This window comes from Esox lucius, chromosome 6 (assembly GCF_011004845.1).
Source record: "Esox lucius isolate fEsoLuc1 chromosome 6, fEsoLuc1.pri, whole genome shotgun sequence".
Lineage (NCBI taxonomy): Eukaryota > Metazoa > Chordata > Actinopteri > Esociformes > Esocidae > Esox > Esox lucius.
The window spans coordinates 23,241,966-23,262,278 of NC_047574.1; the positions used below are offsets into that span (position 1 = coordinate 23,241,966).

General features: G+C 38.6%; 1 protein-coding gene across 5 annotated transcripts in view; it reads left to right on the forward strand.

The window, feature by feature from the left end:
• shtn1 (shootin 1) overlaps positions 1-20,155 on the forward strand; it is a 31,379-nt gene extending 11,224 nt beyond the window's left edge. For all 5 annotated transcript variants that reach the window (XM_034292609.1, XM_010892250.5, XM_034292607.1 and 2 more), the window contains 13 exons: positions 3,085-3,250; positions 3,783-3,880; positions 4,153-4,234; positions 4,654-4,748; positions 5,902-6,048; positions 7,808-7,961; positions 10,567-10,684; positions 11,673-11,755; positions 14,016-14,122; positions 15,641-15,691; positions 15,882-16,002; positions 16,797-16,964; positions 17,972-20,155. In XM_034292609.1, the coding sequence (XP_034148500.1) occupies positions 3,085-3,250; positions 3,783-3,880; positions 4,153-4,234; positions 4,654-4,748; positions 5,902-6,048; positions 7,808-7,961; positions 10,567-10,684; positions 11,673-11,755; positions 14,016-14,122; positions 15,641-15,691; positions 15,882-16,002; positions 16,797-16,915 (1,341 nt within the window). In that variant the 3' untranslated portion in view covers positions 16,916-16,964; positions 17,972-20,155. The remainder of the gene's footprint in view (positions 1-3,084; positions 3,251-3,782; positions 3,881-4,152; positions 4,235-4,653; positions 4,749-5,901; positions 6,049-7,807; positions 7,962-10,566; positions 10,685-11,672; positions 11,756-14,015; positions 14,123-15,640; positions 15,692-15,881; positions 16,003-16,796; positions 16,965-17,971) is intronic.
• Positions 20,156-20,313: the final 158 nt, after the last annotated feature.

Consider the following 20,313-nt stretch of genomic DNA (forward strand, 5'->3'; position numbering starts at 1 on the left):
AGTTGTGCACCAGGACTTGCTGCTCCTCTTTCTATTTGCGCTATTCTGTGAAGGGAGTAGTACACAGCGTTGTGTGAGATCTTCAGTTTCTTGGCAACCACTCGCATGGAATAGCCTTCATTTCAGTTCTCAGGACAAGAGTAGACTGACGAGTTCAGAAGAAAGTTATTTGTTCCTGGCCATTTTGAGTCTGTAATCGAACCCACAATTGCTGATGCTGCAGATACTCAACTAGTTGAAAAAAGGCCAGTGTTATTACTTCTTTAATCAACAGTTTTTAGCTGTGCTAACATAATTGCAAATGTCTACACTGTATTTCTGATCAATATGATGTTATTTTAATGGACATAAAAATGGCTTTTCTTAAAAAAAAGAGGAATTTCTAAGTGACCCCAAACTTTTCAATGGTAGTGTATGTCATTTTACATTATATTTGAATAATTTTATGCATGTACAATGTGTGGTCGATTTACTCCTCTGTGTGATTGTGTTTGTGTGCTTGAGGTTGTCTGCCTTCCTACACATAGACCACAAATCACATGATTTTGTGTGTTGAATGAATTGGCTTACCACATAGGAATACAGAAATAGAAGTACAAGAGAAGGTCTAGCAGATGAATAAAAGCACTTCTTAAGTTGAAAAAGGGGAGCGAAGAAATGCTGCATTGAACAACCACGGACGGAACCACAATGTAACAGAAAAGCGCTTCAATATGGGTCAGACCAGCCTTGCAGAGAGGTCTTTGTTCTCCTCTCTTTTTGGTGAAAACAATGCAAGAGAAAAATGAAAACACCTCTTTGCTTCCTTTGATAAATGGGCTTTACTGGAACGTTGTAAAATGAATTTTGAAAAAATGGGACTTAAACAGCTGAACCTTGAATGCTGTGTTTGTTGTTCATGCAGGGGCATACATGTCTAGTCTAAGGAATGGACTAACAAAAATAAATAATTCAGGACTCATGATAACAAATCAAATGTTGTTGAAGACAACCATCTCAAATATTCTACTGTTTTCTAAGGAAAAATGTGATTTATAGCAAATGTTGTCATTTCTCTGTTTCTTTTGTTTGCACACTACCTTTATAAAGGGACTAGAGCAGTCTCTTAAACCTCTCCTTGGGGACCTCCAGATTTCCCCAATTGTTTAGTACTGGACTAGCTCACATGTTTCATTAATCAAGGGTCTGAAGATTGGATCAGATGTGCTAGCTCTGGAATAGATTCTCATTAGGCACCTCCCTGTATAGTTTTGCACATTACTAGGGTCATTTGGATGAGAATGATGTTGTATGCTAGAGCTAAATGGACAGTACTGCCTATTTAACTAGGATGTGAACCATACTGTAGAAATGGCATGTGTGAAGTAGGGGACCTATTAATTGGATAATGAGACTCAAGTAATTTATTATTTATGCATAAAGCATGAATTAGCATAGTTTGTGATAAAAAGACCACAGAGTGTATATTAGAAAATGAATAAAAGTTTAGAATCTGAATTATTATTTTGAAGATGACAGCATGGAAATCTCCCTCATATATATTTACATTAAAGGGAAACACATGTTGGTAGGGCTTGATTTACAATTTATTCAGCCTAGAGCTGCTAATTTTGCATGCCAACACATCAAAGGTCAACCAGTGAAAAGATATGTTTAGTCAAAATGTTAAACTTGCCAGCATTTCAAATTAAAAAGCAATAATAGTAGGTGGCTGTTATGTGGCACCAGTCAAATCACAGTAATGTTTTGTATGGATGTTTTATCAAAGATGAGTGGACCGTGAGTTTAAAATGGTGACCTCTGAAGCATTGTGGATAGCCTCCCTGCAAGTCAGCCTGATTTTTCTGAGTATGTAATTTCATACATTCTCTCTCATCAATAGTAGATTGTTATCAAAGACTGTGATTCTGTGTTATGTATTGTTGATTGCATTTTTTAAAGATGCACTTTGAAGGGCATCATCAGAAAATGGAATTGCTGCAATCTGCCCTGGCTGGGATGTCTAAATGTCTCCTTTTATTGCTCTGCTTTTTTTTCTCCCCCCACACTTTCAATTCTGAAATTACATCAAGAAATGTGCATAATTTGCATACATTTTCTTCCCTTAGGCTTTATTAGTCTTTACTTAGTAGAAATGTCCATAAATGACACATGGCCATTTTGATAATAAAACTTTCAGAATGTGAGGTTTGGTGGTGGCAGTTCAATATGGATGGCTCAGGCAGAACTGATCAAATTGCATGGAATTTAAAAAGAAAAGAGATACAGGGTCCAAAGTGTGATAGGAATGGGGTATATAAATAGATGTTTCTCTTAAAGTACTGTGATTATGTCTAAAAGAAACATTGTCATCAGGCCTTTCCCCTGGCTCATTTTAATGACATGGCAGTTATTTCACACTTGATTATTGCTTGTGCGTCTTTCCACGATGCCACTTATACGTACAGTGTGATTGAATGGATGATGAATGAGGAAATGGGATCAACTTTGAATCTGCAGTATCTTCTGCTACGTTGCCCATTATCTGCTTTCCTTTCAATCTATTTCATATGAAATGTTCTTACTTTCTTGCTAAAAGTTTACCTTATGCTCTAAAAAGGGGTGCGTTTTGTCTTGAGCGAATTGCTTGCTCATGGACACTTGCAATGTGCTGCAAGGACACACCCCAGTAGAGCTCCTGTTAAATTTGTGTTAGTATTCCATATCTATGCAGGCTGAACTTAAGCCACTACTGACTAAGGTTCAAGCATATTTAATGTGGAGAAGGGCCAATTACATTTGACTTAAAGCACTAGGTTGTATCTACAGATCTGGAAAAAATTAAGAGACCACTGCACCGTTTTCTTTCCTTTCCAAAAAAGTTGGAAAGGAAGGCTTTGAGTGAGGAACAGCAGGTTAAAATTAAGAGACCACTGCCAATTCAACCACCGCCAATTCTGTTCCTCACTCAAAACCTTCCTTTTCTACTTTTTTGGAAAGGAAAGAAAACGGTTCAGTGGTTTCTTAAATCTTTCCAGAGCTGTATATGAAAGAACTGAAATAGTTCAGCAGGTCATAAGGTCATCTATTTCTTTCTATTTGCAGTTGAACCGGCAGAATAAGTCTTTGAAGAGGAAGAGTATGCTGTACCTGGCTCACCTGGGGGCAGAGACCATTGCTGAGATCAGCCTCGAGGATGAAGACGAGGAGATTGCTCTGGCCCAGGGAGAAACGGATTGTTTCTCAGCTCTGTGTCTGAGTACCATCACAGGTCCTGTCTCTCTATTCTTACATATCCACAGCAGCTATTATGCATTGATATTCTGCAAAAAAAGATCAATCAAAGTTTGTCTAAAGGCTACTACACACTTCGCTTAACAAAGGATAAATATTTTGTAACGAAACACAAGACCAAACACTTGTAATGAAGAACTGCGTTGTTCTCGCCATGCTTTTTCAGTTTTTGGGGCCAGAAGAATTCTTTTGGGGGGCTCTTATACATTTTTTTGGGGCCAGTATTTATATGTTTTTGGGGCCAGTATTTATATGTTTTTGGGGCCAGTATTAAAATGTTTTGGGGGCCAGTATTAAAATGTGTGCATTCACTACTGTAAGTCACTGTGTATAACGTCAATTGCATGACTTGCATGTAAATATGTAAATGTACCCACCTGTAGGTGGCCATCCTGATCAGTTGGATCTCTTTTGTTGTTAATTTACTTGACTGTTCTCTTTACTCTCTAGTACCACATGATTGATCACTGACTAAAAGACACTAATATATTTTGATGTTTCATTGTCAGAACTGAGGAATAAATTAAAGTTAATTCAGGAGGAGAAAACCCAAGCCGCCCTTGATCTTGAGGCAACAAGTGAGGAACTAAGGAACATCAGAAACGAAGTAAGTCTAAATATATTGGGATGGTTTAAAAGACTGTTGCTGTATGTTAAAAAAATCCATCTGTGACGAACAGGGGTTGATCCTTTTGGTTAAAAAGCATAAGGATGTCCAAATATTGTAATAGAGTAGTTGAATAAATGGAGACCTAGAATTGTTTCCATCGACAGTGTTCTTAAAATAGGGTTGGAATTCATTTATTTGAGAATGCAAATAACAGCTCAATCTAATTAACTCTCTTTCTGTCTTTTATATTCCTATTTTATTCACAATAGTTGCTGAAAGAAAAACATGATAATACTCTTTTGATTGCCGAGACAGTCCGACAAAAGAAGCTGTTGGCGAAATACAACAGAGGTCAGAGAGTGTTCTTCACTACAATATTTTCACTTCTAACACCATGGCTTGTCCAAAAGACTAGGCCACCCTTCTGTAAAGCAATTACGACTCCCTACTCTCTTTGGCTTTTTGTTAGAATCAACCTTGAGTGGGATTACATTTGACAGAAGGAGTGTCAAGTGAAGCCTGAATCCCCTCACTGTGCTGTGAGTGTTGGGTGATCCTTATTGAGTGGAGACATACTTAGTAAATAAAATGAACAAAAAACATTGAGTTTCAGGTTTTCCATAACTTTTCATACTGCCTGCAAATTACAGTTATTATTATTATTTTTCACAGTTTTCATTTAGCATTACAGGTAATACCAGTTTCCAAACTTTTAGTACCCACGAAACCAGACTTTCAAAGGTTCTGATTAAATTCTGTTCTGCATCCAGTGTCTCTGTTTGCCGTGGAAGAGTATGAGGCCCTGCAGGAGAACCTGGATCTGGAAAGAGACCTGAGGGCAGAAGCAGAAAACTTTGCACGAGAGGTGAGCTCTTTTTAAACACCCCTGACAAGCTTAGCAGCTTTGGATTGGTATTTCTCAGCTCCACGTTTCCTCTGATTTGATTAGTGTGTTGCATTTTGCCCACACCTCATCCGGATTCAACTTTGTTTAGACACTAATGTGATGTACCTCAGCATTAAACAAGTAAACAGTGGAATCAGACTCCTTCCCTAAAATCAGCCAAGATGACTGTTTGAATCTGGAAATTAATAATCTGTTTGAATTGTAATATAAAACACCATTATCCAGTGTTACATGGTGTTTTATATGTGGAAAGTGTGATGCTGTGTAGCATGAGTATTCTTAAAGTGTCATGTGACTGTATGACCTCAGAATGCAGCGAGAGAAGCTTTTGCAGGTTCCCAATCTACCAAAGGAGGTGCTAGAGCGTGACAAGCCAAGGCAGCCCTCTCCAACATCCCACCCACCCACCCCAGACGGTGCTAAGACACTTTGAACAGACGTCAGTGGCACCAACGGGCACTGTAATTTTGACCCAACCAGGATTTGTCACGACATTATTTTGCTGAAAGACAATTTAATCTCTGATTAAGCAAATTGATTTATGCACTCAAATTTGACATTTATATGTATATTATTCTCAAAGATTTCATTAATTGTCCATATTATGATGTTGCCGGAATGGCAATCGTATCAGTTTATAAATACACAGACCATTTCATAACAACCTAAGATGGCAGCTGTCATGGCTTGCTTAAAGGCCTGAATTGACTCCTGTATGTTCTATATGGTGTGCAGATTTGTACTCTTCCCTCTCGCAATCTAATCAGTATTCAAGAACACTGTTCATTATGTGTTATCACCAGAGAACATTATAACTAATTGAATGACCACCCCTGCATGCTGCATAATGAAACATTTATATATGGCCTCTTACAGTAAGGCACAATTTGAATAGGCTTACCAGTATACATGCTCAGTTGCTTTTATTGTCATACCAGAACTCAAAGATGTGTTTATTACACTAAGACTGCATGTATGCTTGTTGTACTGATAAGAAGACTGCATTTTACTTTTCCTCCCTTAAGCCTAGTGGTTTTCACATGCAATAGTGTATCACCACAGTGCTGTTAGATATCAACAGCTCCTTTGTGTCAATCCTCCTCCCTTGAAGATGCTGGTTGAGCAGAAGAAGCTGAACAGGCAGAGTCAGATTCTGCTACAGAGCTCATCTCCCAGTGAGGCCTTGCAGACAGCGCTCAGGGATGTCACCAAGCTCACCCAGGCCCTGGAGAGCCAGAGACTCGAACATCAACAACAGGTCACCAAAACCAGCACCATATTACCAACAACAGATCACCAAAACCAGCACCATATTCCTAACAACAGATCACCAAAACCAGCACCATATCACTAACAGCAAATCACCAAAACCAGCACCATGTCACGAACAACAGATCACCAAAACCAGCACCATATCACCAACAACAGGTCACCAAAACCAGCACCATGTCACCAACAACAGATCAAACACCAACATAAATACCATGTCACCAACAACAGATCACCAAAACCAGCTCCATATTACTAACATATTACTAACATATTACTAACATATTACTAACATATTACTAACATATTACTAACATATTACTAACTAACAGATCACACACCAATGTCACCAGCTACAGATCACTCACCAATATAAATACCATGTCACCAACAATAGATCACACACCAATATAAATACCATTTCACCAACTACAGATCACACACCAAAATAAATACCACGTCACCAACTACAGATCACACACCAACATCAAACATATCACCGAAAACAGATCACACACCAAAATCAACACTGTGTCATCAACAGTTCTTCAGTGGGTGAACATTTTGTCTGGAATCTATTGTGAGACAAGATATTTTTTTCCCCACAGTCAAACATTGTCCTTTTTTAATGACTAATACATTATCTCATCTGGAAAAAAAATCCAAGCAATATTAGTTTGCCTTTAACCAATAGGAATGTGTATCTGAACAAGACTGAAAGTCAATTAGCCTGTCAATTTAGCTGTGAGATGCCCTATTGAATGATAATGGCCACAGAGAGCACTTTGGCCAGCGACTTGCTGTATCCATAATGATAAGAAGCATCAGAGGCACCATTCACTCTTAGCAGTGGTTGGATGGATGAAAGCAATTAGGAAAGAGTGGGATCACTGATCTCCCCTAGTCTAGGGTGAAGGTGAGCCATACCCTTCATTTAAAGAACAATTAACACATTATTTGAGGAGCAGATTTTTTTTATTGTTTTTGACTGGCACCAACCCAAAGCTACTTATCAGCAATTATCACTACAGGAGCTGTTTGTGGTGCAGACTCTGAGCAGCTTACATCATGTTCCATTGTTTTTGTGTGTTTGAATACAGTAAGTGTGTGTGTGTGTGTGTGTGTGTGTGTGTGTGTGTGTGTGTGTTTTTTAAAGCAGTGATCCCAATTTTGCCTCAAAAACATATTTGTGTCTGTGGTAAAGAGTGTGCCATGGAAAACAACCATATCTCATACTGTATTTCCTCATTCATAGTACAGTCAGAACTGCCCAGGCACATACAGTAGACCATACAGATTTTGAAAAGACTATGGTTCAAATAGAAGTATCCCTTTTAGCCCTTTAAAAAACTTTTGAGTAGGTATATTGGAAAACAACATTTTGAAATAATATTCTTTAGGTTGTTAAAACCCATTTCTATTCACAGATATCAGGTTCATATTTATACTAAAATTGGGATTATATTTATACTACGATTAGGCTTTTATTTACCATGTGTTAATAAACTGTCTGAAACAATCTCCTTGGATAATCTGAAGTACTCTAAAATGCCACTAGATATAATGCAGTAAAATTCCACATAAAACTTGAAATCGAAGTTGTTTACTGGTAGAGTTACCAGTAATAAACCCACATTTTAGGTATTCACTATTCACCAATCACACAAACACTCTTCAGTGCCAACAAAGTCCATAAAGTGCTTCCTTATATTCTGTATGTTAGTGACTGTAATGTTCGGCAGTAACAGGTGAACGTGTTTGAGAAGCAGCTCAGGGATTCAGAGCTACAGAAGGAGGTGGTGGTGTTACAACGCAAACTAGAGCTCCTAGTGGATGAGAAGAGGGAGTATGAAGAGAGGTGTAACAAGGCTGAGGTGGAGGCCAAGGATCTCAAGTTTACTGGTGAGTGGCACAGCAGACAGCACAGACACTGAGGCCTTGCACAGTACATACCAATATTACACAAAGTTGTTGTACATGATCCCAGCAGGGAATGAGTGGGTTTTGTCAAAAGGTTTCTGTATTCTTATACTTTAACAGTGGATTCCATCCACATGGCAAACCTTGGATTTTAACTGTGGATAAATGAATAGAACATTCTTCCTTTGTTAGCATAAAACTCAAAAGAAAAATGTTTTCTTAAGGTAGCCATTTGTTTGAGTTCCACCATACAAATGCAGAAAAATGCTAATAATATTATAAAAGGTAATGGGAGCATTTTTTTTTTAAATTGAGTACTTCCCAAATAGTTTATTGTCAGTCTATTCATGCTCAGTGTAGAGTCTTCCAGAGGATTTTCTGCCAAAGAAATTGGGATAAACCTGTGAAGAAAATACAATTAAATATAGACAGACATCTCTTTTTAGCAATTGAGGAATTTACAGTCTGATATGGACCTGAAAAGCTAGTGGTTGGCCATATTTCTCCTCAACACAATCTATACACATCCAGAGAGCATATGAAACTTTTGAAAAATCAGTGTCCCATACGCTCAAAATGTCACTATTGTGGCTTACTTACTATAGGTGCTACCCGTACCCGTATTGTCTGGTGCCACTAGCACAGGGCATGTACAGTGCACTCCAAAATTATTGGCACCCCTGGTAAAATTGTCTATAAAATAATTCACCTTTTAAGGAATTAGCTTAATGTCACACTGAAAAAATTAGAAACATCCAACCTTTAATTGAAGTAAAATAATTATTTGTGGAAAAATCTGTCACCAAGAAATAATTATTTCTTACAAAACTATATGTGCCACAATTATTGGCACTCTAAGAAATTCTTATGAACAAAATGTAACTGAAGAATTTTGTCCATTTAGATTTTTATTTTTAAGTTGATAAGTGTTTCAATTAGTAATCCATGACTTCTTATTTGACTGGGGCATAAATATGAGGTGACACAGAGGTCGTATTCCCTTATTCATACATCAACATGGGAAAGATTAGAAAACACAAATCAAATGAGGGAAAAGTGTGTTGAGCTACGTAAGTCAGGGAATTACTAAATAAATTGCTACTCACCTGAAAATGCCCATATATTCTGTTAGGGCAATATAAAAAATGTTCAAAGCAACTGGAACTGTAACAAACATGCCTGGAATAGGACCCAAGTAAAATAATAAAAAAATCCCCAAAGATCTCTGTTGGAGATTTACAGAGGAGAGTAGCCTCTTGGAGTTACGAAGTCTCCAAAACAACCTTAAGTTCCTGTCATTACACCACAAACATAAGCACATGGAGTATGCTAAATGCTACTGGAACTGTGACTGGAACAAAGTGCTATAGTGAGATAAAACAAAAATGTTGCTTTTTAGCAACAAACACTAAAGGTGGGTTTGGCATAAACAGAAGGATGGCTAAGGCAAAGATAATCTGATCCCCAGTGGTATGTATGGTGGAGGTTCTGTGATGTTGTGTGGTTTTTCTTTGTATCCCGAACAATTCTTCTGGCAGTTTTGTCTGAAATCTTTCTTGGTCTACCTGACCTTGGCTTGGTATCAGGAAATCCCAGAATTGTCCAGTTCTTATTATTAAGTGATTAAACAGTACTGACTGGCATTTGCAAGGCTTTAGATATCTTTCTATATCCTTTTCCATCTTTATGAAGTTCCATTACCTTGTTACAAGGTTTTTTGACAGTTCTTTTCTGCTCCCCATGGCTCAGTATCTAGTCTGCTCAGTGCATCCAAGTGAGAGCTAACAAACTCACTGACTATTTATACACAGACACTAATTGCAATTTAATAAGCCACAGGTGTTGGAAATTCATCTTTTATTGCCATTTTCACCTGTATGTGTCACCTTGTGTGTCTGTAACAAGGCCAAACATTCAAGGGTATGTGAACTTTTGATCAGGGCCATTTTGGTGATTTCTGTTATCATTATGATTTACAAAGGAGCCTAACTGTACGTCCAAATCTACACAAAAATTGTTCAGTGAACACAATATCAAGCATCTCAGTCATCTGCCATGGCCTAAACCCCATTGAAAACCTGTGGGCTGAGCTGAAGAGGAAAGTGCATCAGAGAGGACCAAGGACCCTGGATGATCTGGAGTGATTCTGTAAAGAGGAATGGTTTCAGATTCCTTGCTCTGTATTCTCCAACCTTATTAGATGTTACAGGAGAAGAGTCAGTACTATTTTATTGGCAAATAGGGGTGCCAATAATTGTGGCACACATGGTTTTGTTAGAATTATTTCTTATTATGGATTTTTTTCCCCCTGTATAAATTTACTTTAATTTGGATGTTTCTAATTCTTTTCAGTGTTACATTTCGCTAATTCTCCAAATGGTGAATAATTTTTTTTTATATTTTTTTGTACATTGCCAATATACCACTGCTAAGTGCTGTATCCAGGCACTCTGTATTTCATAAGAACAACGCTTATCCATAGTATATTGGCAATATACCACACCCCCTTTGGGCCTTATTACTTAATTATAACTCCTTATTCTGGCATGGATACTAATGCTAGTTCTTTGTTTGTGCTGTTGACCAGTTGAGGAACTGCAGAAGAAGCTCCAGGCGATAAGTAACCCTCACCCGGCTCCAGCCCCACCACCTCCGCCCCCACCACCCCCTCCTCCTCCTCCAGCCCAAATCACCAACCCTCTCAGGTGACGCACTGTCAAATGGGGTTAATTTATAACATACAGGTTACATGAGTATTGGTTGAGTGTTTGTCCCACGTTGGGCCCATGTTTTGTGAGCAAAAACTAAATATCTCAGAAATGTTCCATATGCTCAAACAGGTTATTCCTCACAAATTGTTAGCACAAATGTATTTACATCCCTGTGATTGCGCGTTTGTCGTTTGTCTGCCAAGATAATGAATTGTAGATAAGGAATCTGTACAATTCCCGGAAGCAAAACATTTCCCAGTTCTTCCATGGCCTACAAACTCACCAGATATTGAGCATGTTTGGGAGGCTCTGGATCAATGTGTGTGACTGTGTGTTCCAGTTCTTACCAATATCCAGCAACTTCACCTAGCCACTGAAGACGGGTGGGACAACAGTCTGACTATGCAATGTGCCGTGTTGCATGAGTCATATGGCATTCACACCAGATACTGACATGTTTTCTGAATCATGTCCCTAGTTTATTTTGTTTAAGGTGTCTGTGTCCAAAAGATGCACATTTGTATTCTAAGTCATTTGAAATCCATAAATCAAGGTTTAGTTAACTTAATTCTTATAGTGATTCATATAAACTGTAACTCAGTGAAATATTTGTAATTCTTGCATTTATGTGTTCAGTGTATATATGCATGAATTATTCATACTGAGGACATGGCTTACCTCCTGGCCAGGGATTCTGCATGTATCACTCCAGAATAAAATAAAAAAAGGCTATACAAATATATTGTTTGTATATCAGTTTGCTTTTATGCTCAAAATGTTAGAGAGCTAACTGTTAAATGTGGGTCAAATGTTTTAAGAAAAAACAAATTCTTAATTAATAAATACTTTTTTGTTGAATAAGATGTTGAACAAAAATTACATTTTGTATAGCCTCTATTCTGGAAGGTACTGTAACTCTTAGTAACTAACTAACTAATAATAACTTTTCAACCCCACACTGTGCTTTTCTATTTCTTTACAGCTCACTACTATCTATGATTCGCAAAAAGAAAGAAATCGGTTGTGATATTCCTTTAGTGGTCCAGGATTCAGTAAAGGAGCCAGGTACAGTAAAGAGTAATGTCATACCTCAGATCAACAGTATGTTTTAAGAACTTTGACAAAATAACACTTGTAGTGTACTAGAACTGAACATTAGTTCAAAGATGTTATCGGACAGCCTCACTTTCATTTCCACTGCATATATAATCTATTATGTAATAAGCCAACATTGTTCTTATTGATGCAAGAATACTGTGCCTTCTGTCTCTTCTAATCTCAAGAGGTGTTTCCTTTTCTCTAATCTCTAAAAGTTAATGAAGAAAAATTACCTCAGTGCCAAATTAAATAACAGGGTTGGTCAGAGTTGATGAGTTTATCTTAAATCAGCCATATGCTGTGACAGTGGGAAAGGAAGCTTGCACAATGTATCATGTGTAGGCTTAACACAATAATCAGTAACTATTCCACTTTTGCATAACGTGTAGCACAGACTTCAATATGTATTACTTGATTATTATAATTAGTTGTGTAAATCCTCCAGAGATGCCAGCCTAGTCCCAGGTGTTTATACAGTGGCTCTCTAAAGTATTCACCCCCTTGGACCACATCAAGTTGGATGGGTACCTTTGGTGAACACCAAAAGGTCAATTGGAATGATGTCTGCGCTTTTACTGGGCCACTCCAGTACATTTTTCTTTTTGATCTACTCCTCTGTGGCTTTGGCTGTATTTTTTTTGATAATTGTCCTGTGGGAAGGTTAATATAAAAGTCCCAGGTCTCTTGCAGACTTCGGCAGGGCAACTTCATGGATTTCTCTGTAGTTTGCTGCATCCAATTTACACTCCATTTTCACAAGCTTTCCAGGCCCTGACACAGGCATCCCCAAGGCATGATGCTGCCACCTCCATGCTTCACAGTAGGGATGGTGTTCACAGGATGATATACAGTGTTGGTTTGTGCTAAACCTTAGCACTGAGGCCATAAAACTCTATTGTGTTCTCATCAGACAATATAATTTTCTTTCACTTGGTCTTAGAGTCTCCCACGTTTTCTAGCAAACTCAACAAGGGCTTTTTTTGCCACTCTCCCATGAAGGCCACTTTTGTGAGGCACCCAGGCTATTGTTGCAGCATGAACAGTGTCTCCCAGCTCAGCCATGGAACACTGCAACTTACAATTACCATAGGCCTCTTGGTGCACTAGTGCCTTCCTCGTCTGGTTATCCATTTCTGAGGTCGGCCTGTTCTAGGCAGATTCACAGTTGTGCCATACTCCATTTCTTAATAATGGACTTTAATGTGTTCCAATGCCATGGGAATGTTTTCATATCCTGTCCCTGACTGTTGTTTTAATAGAAGCTAATTCCTTTTGTGACAAAACAGGCAGCACTCCAAAGTTGAGGATGCAAACGCACAAGTGGCTTTACTTAATAATTCAATGCAACAAACAAAACTACGTTGTTGGTAATCAAAGCATGATACGTAACAACTGAAAGACAAGACTTTACACCAACACTTGCATAGTGTACACTTAAGTAGTCTTGCTTGATGAGCACTTTAGGGACAGGTGCGTTCAATATTCTGGGGTGGCAGGCAGGGGGAGACTCAGGGACCGTGACACCTTTGACCGACTTTGTTAGCTATTGAAAACATCTTTGAAATGATATCATATGAATCATATTTCTAAGCCCATATAGTGTAAATTAGACAAAAGTGATTAGCCTCAATTAAAAGGCCATTTCTCAATTGCAACATCCTCTCTTCATCTCCTCAAAACCTATTGGATGATAATGCCTGAAGTACCACCCCTTTGAATTTCTTCCCAAATTGACTTTGAGGGGGCGAGGATTATGAAACTGAGAGAAGGCCAGAGTCATTAGCCATACCACATCATACCACGATATACATCATTATGCCTGCAACATCTGCAGAATGTTGATAACACTGGCATCAACAGTACCAAGTCATGGAGATGTAACCCTAGCTGTTAAATTAATTATCTCCAACCTTATCTCCAGCCTTTGTCAGCTCGCAATTTTCTTTTCCACTTTTCTTGTAAATATTCTTATGAATGAAAAATTGTTGTTGAAGGAGTTGAAGGTGAACCAAAGCCATTTATAAAGACTACTGCACGAACTGTTTCTAGTCATTTTTCTATTGAAACCTCACCTTTATGAAATGTATTGATTGCAATGGAGGAAGATGGAGGTCATGTTTGTCATAAAATGTTCTACTAGTGGTACCGTATTGTTAGTATGAATTCAAATACAGACATTTGGCTTTTGAGAAGAAGAACCTGTGTGCCGTTTACATGTTTTTCCTAGAGACAGATATCAGGCAACAAGCTGTGGATGAGATGATGCAGAGAATCAAAAGTGGGATTCACCTCCGACCCGTGGGCCAGTCTCCCAACAGAACCAGGCCTGCCCAGGTACATACAGTACAAAATTCTCAATAGGTTACCAACAACAGCACTTCACCTTGAAGAAAAGCTGTTTAAACATACTGAGTATGTCGGAGTGCATAGTCTGTTTAACTAGCATTCCAATCCTTGCCACTCCTTGTCTTTGGCCCATGACATGGATTACAGAATGGAATGTAAACTAAGGTGACCTCACCCAGACTACTATGTTTCCTCTTTGCAGATGAAATTTTGACCTGTACAAAAAATGTTATGGACCTGTCTCTCTTTTTCATTAATACTGTATGTTTATAAGAGTAATGTAAGTGATTACTAAAGTGGGCTTGATTTTGTACACTGTAAAACATCTAAGACATGCACTCAAAAGAAACAGTATAAGAAATGGTATGTCCTGTGTAAGCTACTCTACAGGTGCAAACCTTCTATGAATGTGATTTTAAATGTGGTGTAGTATTTGCCACTTATGACAGCAGGGGGGGAAAGCCTATATGGGAATACATAGCATTTGATTAGATTCCAACTGCCAGTGTGAACAAGGCTTTAAGTAGCATTGCTGTGCTGACGAAGAATGCCCCAAAACGGCAATATTTTGCCATTAAAGGAGATTTTCCATGTTTTTCAACTTGATGTAAATGGTTCCTCAACCTGAAATCCGTAAATGGGGCAAGATAAAGTGTAATCCATGATTCTGTTTTCTTTAAACAGCCATTACAAACTTTAGCTCACTTTAGCCACCACTAGCTAAAAATCAGTCAGAGCCATCAGGGTGAGCATATTTACAAATAATTGCTATAGCCAAATCAACTGAAATCAGCACCATATTTAGTATGATATTACTTTAAGATTTACTGATTACTTCATGATTTCTAAGCAGTGGCTGAAGTTAGCCATAAGTTTGTATGGCTATTGAAAGCTAACTGAATCATGGATTACTGTTTATCTTGGGCTGTACACAACTTACAGGCTTTGGAACCATTTAACATACATTTAGAAAAAAAAGTGAAATTCTCTTTTAATGAACTTAAAATACATGAGATATTTAAAAAATATATATTAAGTGTCTAATGTCTTCAGAGTACACTCAAGGGTAATTGCCTTCAATTCATGAAACATATTTCACTGAATAATTAATAGCTCATTAGGCACACATGACATTAAGATTTTCTTCCAACAATGACAATAGTAGGAATCTCGTTACTGCAGCAAGAAAGGCTTTGTAACCTATAAGATGTCTTAGATGGCGTGCATGTAGTGCTTAGCACTCTGCCAACAGTTCTCTCAAAATTGGAGACATTTAATAACTGTCCTTTGCCAAAATTGTAAATAATGTGTAAATTGCCTGACTGCATACAAAATTAATTATTTTTTAAATATATTTTTAACTCTGTTCTGGTTTGTGTGACATGAAGACTGGTCTACCGATAAACAACAATGTTAATAGGTCCTTTGGGCTGAACATTTTAAATTGTCAAATGTGTGCTGCTTATTTACCAATTCGGTTTTCTGTTTTCCTCTTTCTTTTCCCAGCGAGAAAGGACACCCTCTAATTCTGCCATTCAGGAACTTAAAGGAATTTTGGTAATGGATACTTTTAATGATACCCCTTTTTGTGGTATTTTTCTTGTTGTTTTGTATGAAAACTACCAGAATAAACAGTAATTGACATAATATGCCGCTACTTTTATAACAAATGTTAAATTTCAGTCGTTAAAAAGTTATTCGCAAGACCATACCAGAATCTTTTTCCCTTTATGTTCAAACTGTAAAGGACACTTTCAAAAGGCCCTCCCCCCACCTAAAAACTGGATCTCCGTCAACAAACGCAGAGTCTGAGCTGGAGAGAGTTCTACAGAGACGGCGGGGAGCATTTGAGACCTCACAGGAAAGTTGTGAGTTTCGTCTTCTTTAAATTATATGCAATTTAAGAAGGACAAACACGTACTAACTCGGATGAGGGTTTCAGTGGCCGTAAATATGCCAAACAATATTGTAACTTTTTGTCAGTTCAGACAAATAGCTTCAATGACAATAGCTAAAGGATGAGATCATGGAATCATGCATTCTTGTGTAACGAAGAATAGGTAAGAGGCCATCTGACAGTTAAAGTATCATAACTGAACGTTTATACGTTTTGGTTTTACTGTTATTATTAAATTAAACAGGTGACTGTACATTTAGGGAAAGATATAAATAAGGAATTGAATTAGCAGATTTTCTGATGTAATTCTATTAATTCACTCCCTTCACCTTTTGTCAAATGAATATATACATTATTTAACCCTTTATTCTAATAATCTCTTAATTATTGTTTGAAACAAAGCATTACAAAACTCAAAATATGACATCCCAACTTCCACATAGCCCACCCGTTTTGTGTTATGGGCACCACTTTGTGCTTTTTGAGAATTGAGTTCCTGGCAGCTGGTTTCAATAAATGCTCAATACATTTTTAAGTGTGATCCTTTTACACAGATATTAACAAAATACTGTAGAATATATAAAGTGAAATTGTGCCTTTTTGCAACTTAGCTTTTCACTGTAAAACAGGTAGACATAATGTAGGCCTAGTTACAGATACAGATATAACTGCTTTATACCTAGGCCTACAGTAATCATTTCCAGTGGTTGACTGTAGCCTGTGGATCTACTGTAAACCTGACTGTGCGTGTCTGTCTGTGCAAAGGTTTGCCGTCATCACCGTGTCCCTTCCCCAGCAGTGTGCTGGATGTCGACAGGGTAAGAACAGCCAAGCCCCAGACCAAACAGACGTCCCAGGAGTCCCAGGACAATGTTCCGTTCTAGGCCCGCTCAGTGGAACCGAGTCCTGGTTTAAAGCGGCCCAGGGCCCTGGGTAAGCCTGGTGCACTGTGGTTTCATGTTAGATTAAGCTGTGATGTCTTCACACTGCTGCCTGTTTGGTAGTGTGGAGGGAGTGCACTAGCATGAAGGATTACCATGGTGCAATTGATTTAGGTGAAATGAAATACTTTGTTCCCACAACCAGAAGCGTTGTTTAAATTCCCTTAATGGTGAAGGTGAGGCCCAAATTATTGACACAGTCTTTGTTTGCACTGTCGGCAGGCTTTTGTAGCATTGAACATTTGCCAAAGCAAGTATGTCTTTAAATTGGTCTGTCTAGACCAGTATTAACCTTGTAGCCTCCCAGTGAGCAATTACAGGGCACTGTGGCAGATTTTGTTTCCACTACTCTCGGTCGATACTCCCCCGGTCTTTCATGGACCAAGATTTCTTTTGCCAACGGAACCTCTCTTGCATCAGGCTGTGCAGGTGTTATTTAGAGGCGGTATTGTGAAGATTTTGATGGCAGAATTAATTGGTCACCATTGGCTATTTCAACACTAAAGAATTTCAAGCATGTGAATATACACGTTGTAGCTGGCAGTTCTGGAGATTCAGATTTGAGTCCAGTGCTTGGCATGTCAGCTTGAGGTTAAGCTGTTCTTCTAGGTGTTTCTTATGGACCAATTGGATTGGGATCAACCTCCCCACAGAACGCCACAATGACCATCATTCTTAGTTGACCGTAAGGATGGGCTTTTTTTGTTTTCCCTCACCTGCACAAAATGATTGGACTATTTTTGAAGTGAGGGGGAATGCGAGAGCCATGGTGATGTTCCATAGCCATTGTGTGGGACACTAATTAAGGCTTTGGGCCTCATTTGCCACCAGGCATAATTTCCACTTGGAGAACAGCTGAAAGAAAGGGATAAATCCCCTAAGGTTGTAAAGGAAATTCAGTTTAAGTGACTTTTCTTTAATGCCATCGTGTTTGTATACATATACTTCCCCAAAAGCATGTATGAGGATTAAGTGTCCTGTATTCGATTTATCTTTCAGAGGCCTCAAGCGGTGCTCAGACTTCGAATTAAGACCGTTTGGCTCTGCACATCCATTCATCAGTTGACTGCCCCAATATACAGACGGGGCTACAATATTGTCGGAAGAGGAAGTCACGTTGTAATTTTATTTAACAGAAGACTTCACCTAAACAATGGACGTGCAGACAGAGAGAGCTGTGGACAAGGGGATTTAGCATGGACCAAGGACCCGGAAATGACTAATTGTGCAGATTGACATGTTTTGCTGTAGCTGTCCATTTTCTCATGTTGAAGGAAGATGAGTTTAACTAAGACTTAACGCCGATAACACCCAAGGAGATGCGAGTGTCACTGAGCAGCCAACCTTGCTTGATTAAGTCACTCGACCTAGTGGAAAGACAGGAAGCTAGGGAAAGGGCGAGAGCGAGGACGATCATACTTTAGTAATAATGGATGTTATTGCAGAAAATGGAGGCACAGGCCAGGATTCAAACACTAAAAGATTAACCACTTTATACTGATCTTGATTCAGAAGTGTGAAATATTCCTTGATTCCAACTGAGTTTAACTGTAAAAATGGCATCGGAATGTGTTCGACCACCTGATTAATATATCATGCAGAAAATGAAGCATGCATGCATTAAGAGTAAAAAAAATAAGATTTGTTATGGCAGTTTCCCCCATTGCAGTACAATGTCAGTAATGTGTGTATGTTAGAACCCCAGCCTCAGTCTCCCTCAACCTTTTTCATCTGATTGCACTTGAAAAGTATGACCGTGTTAGTTGTTAAGTATTTCTTTCCGAAACTGATTTGAGAAGTCAAAGACAGTATGAACGACTGCACCCAGCTGACACTTGTTTTTTCTCCAGAACTGTTGTTTTCAGACAACTGACAGCTAACCATTGAAACAGTCAGTGACCTAGTCAATGCCTTTCCCTGCTTCATCTTCAGCGATCTGTCGTCTGACATTGACTGACAAGCAGTAAACATTCTGTCGATCAGGGCGACCATGTAATTACCTAGCGCCATGCTGCGCCCGTTTTTTTGCTAGTTTGGTTAGAGCCATCTTTACTGCTCTCTATTTCTCAATCAATCAAATATATTTTATAAAGCCCTTTTTACATCAGCATTTGTCACCAAGTGCTTATACAGATGTTTTTCTATTTATTTTGCCATCAGTCGATACAATGCAATGTTGTCGTTTTTCCCTCCCAGAGGGTTTGGCAATTAGGATGTCCCTTTTTAGTGTGTCTGGGAAACACTTAATTTAGCCTATTTTGTTAGTCATTTCGTTTATTTTCCAAACACAGTAATTGCCTAGTGGGGAGCCATGGTTGCTCAGGGCCAACGCACAGGCCCGCTTTGTTTCTGTCCTCAATGTCTGGCTAACCACACTCATTGATTAGAGGACGTCTGTAGATCCGGTAGACTCAATCACTCTTTTTCTATATTTCTCTCCTCTCTTGGTTTGGCTGGATGTCTATATTCTCACATTAATCAACTATTTGCATTACATCCTATAAGCAACGCTAACCTAACCACGTTGAGGCCAAGTGAAATCCAGTCTTTTATAGCGATTACAATCATTCAGAGCAATCATGCTTTGTTCCATATGAACATATTACTGAATGACATGCCTACCTAAGTTATGATAGTTGTGAAGTAAAGCCAACTTAAGTAAAGATACTCATAGACGTATAGGGGGGGAAATGAATCAAGTAAATTGATAAGTTAAATACAGTAATTAATGGGCAATCACGTGACTAAATCAACGTTCTCTTTTGAGTTGAAAGGACGCATGAATGAATGAGAAGTCCTTTGACAGGCCCATTGATGCCGGCCTTTAGCGCTCCAACACAGCTGTGTGGTGTCTCTCCCTGTCTGTTAGTGCACAAAGCTTCGCTGGACTCTCTTCTCACCGGAACAACTGCTCCCGCTGTTACACTAGCACAGAGGACGCAACAACTGTTTAGACTGGTGGCTACGTAATTATTTCCTCTAGAAGCCGCATTGTTGGGTCGGTTGAGGATATGACTAATTACGAAGGGGCCCTCTGTTAATGTGCTGGCTTTAATGGCAGCCACATGAACTTTCTTTATGCCTCAGCATTCCTTTGCATCGGCTCGTTGACTGATTTGATTGACCGCAATTTTTGATCACTAAACACGGAGAAGAGTGTATACATTAAACCGAGGATGAAAACACAAAGCCTGAAAACATTTGTGGCCTTTTGTAAAATTTTTGTCAGTATCAAAATATTTTAGTACAACTATGGTTTTTTACCATGATATGCTGTCCTGCTCTACACTTGAAGGGTTGTTCAGGCTGATGAGTCTTGACGTCCACGGTCTTGTTCAGTG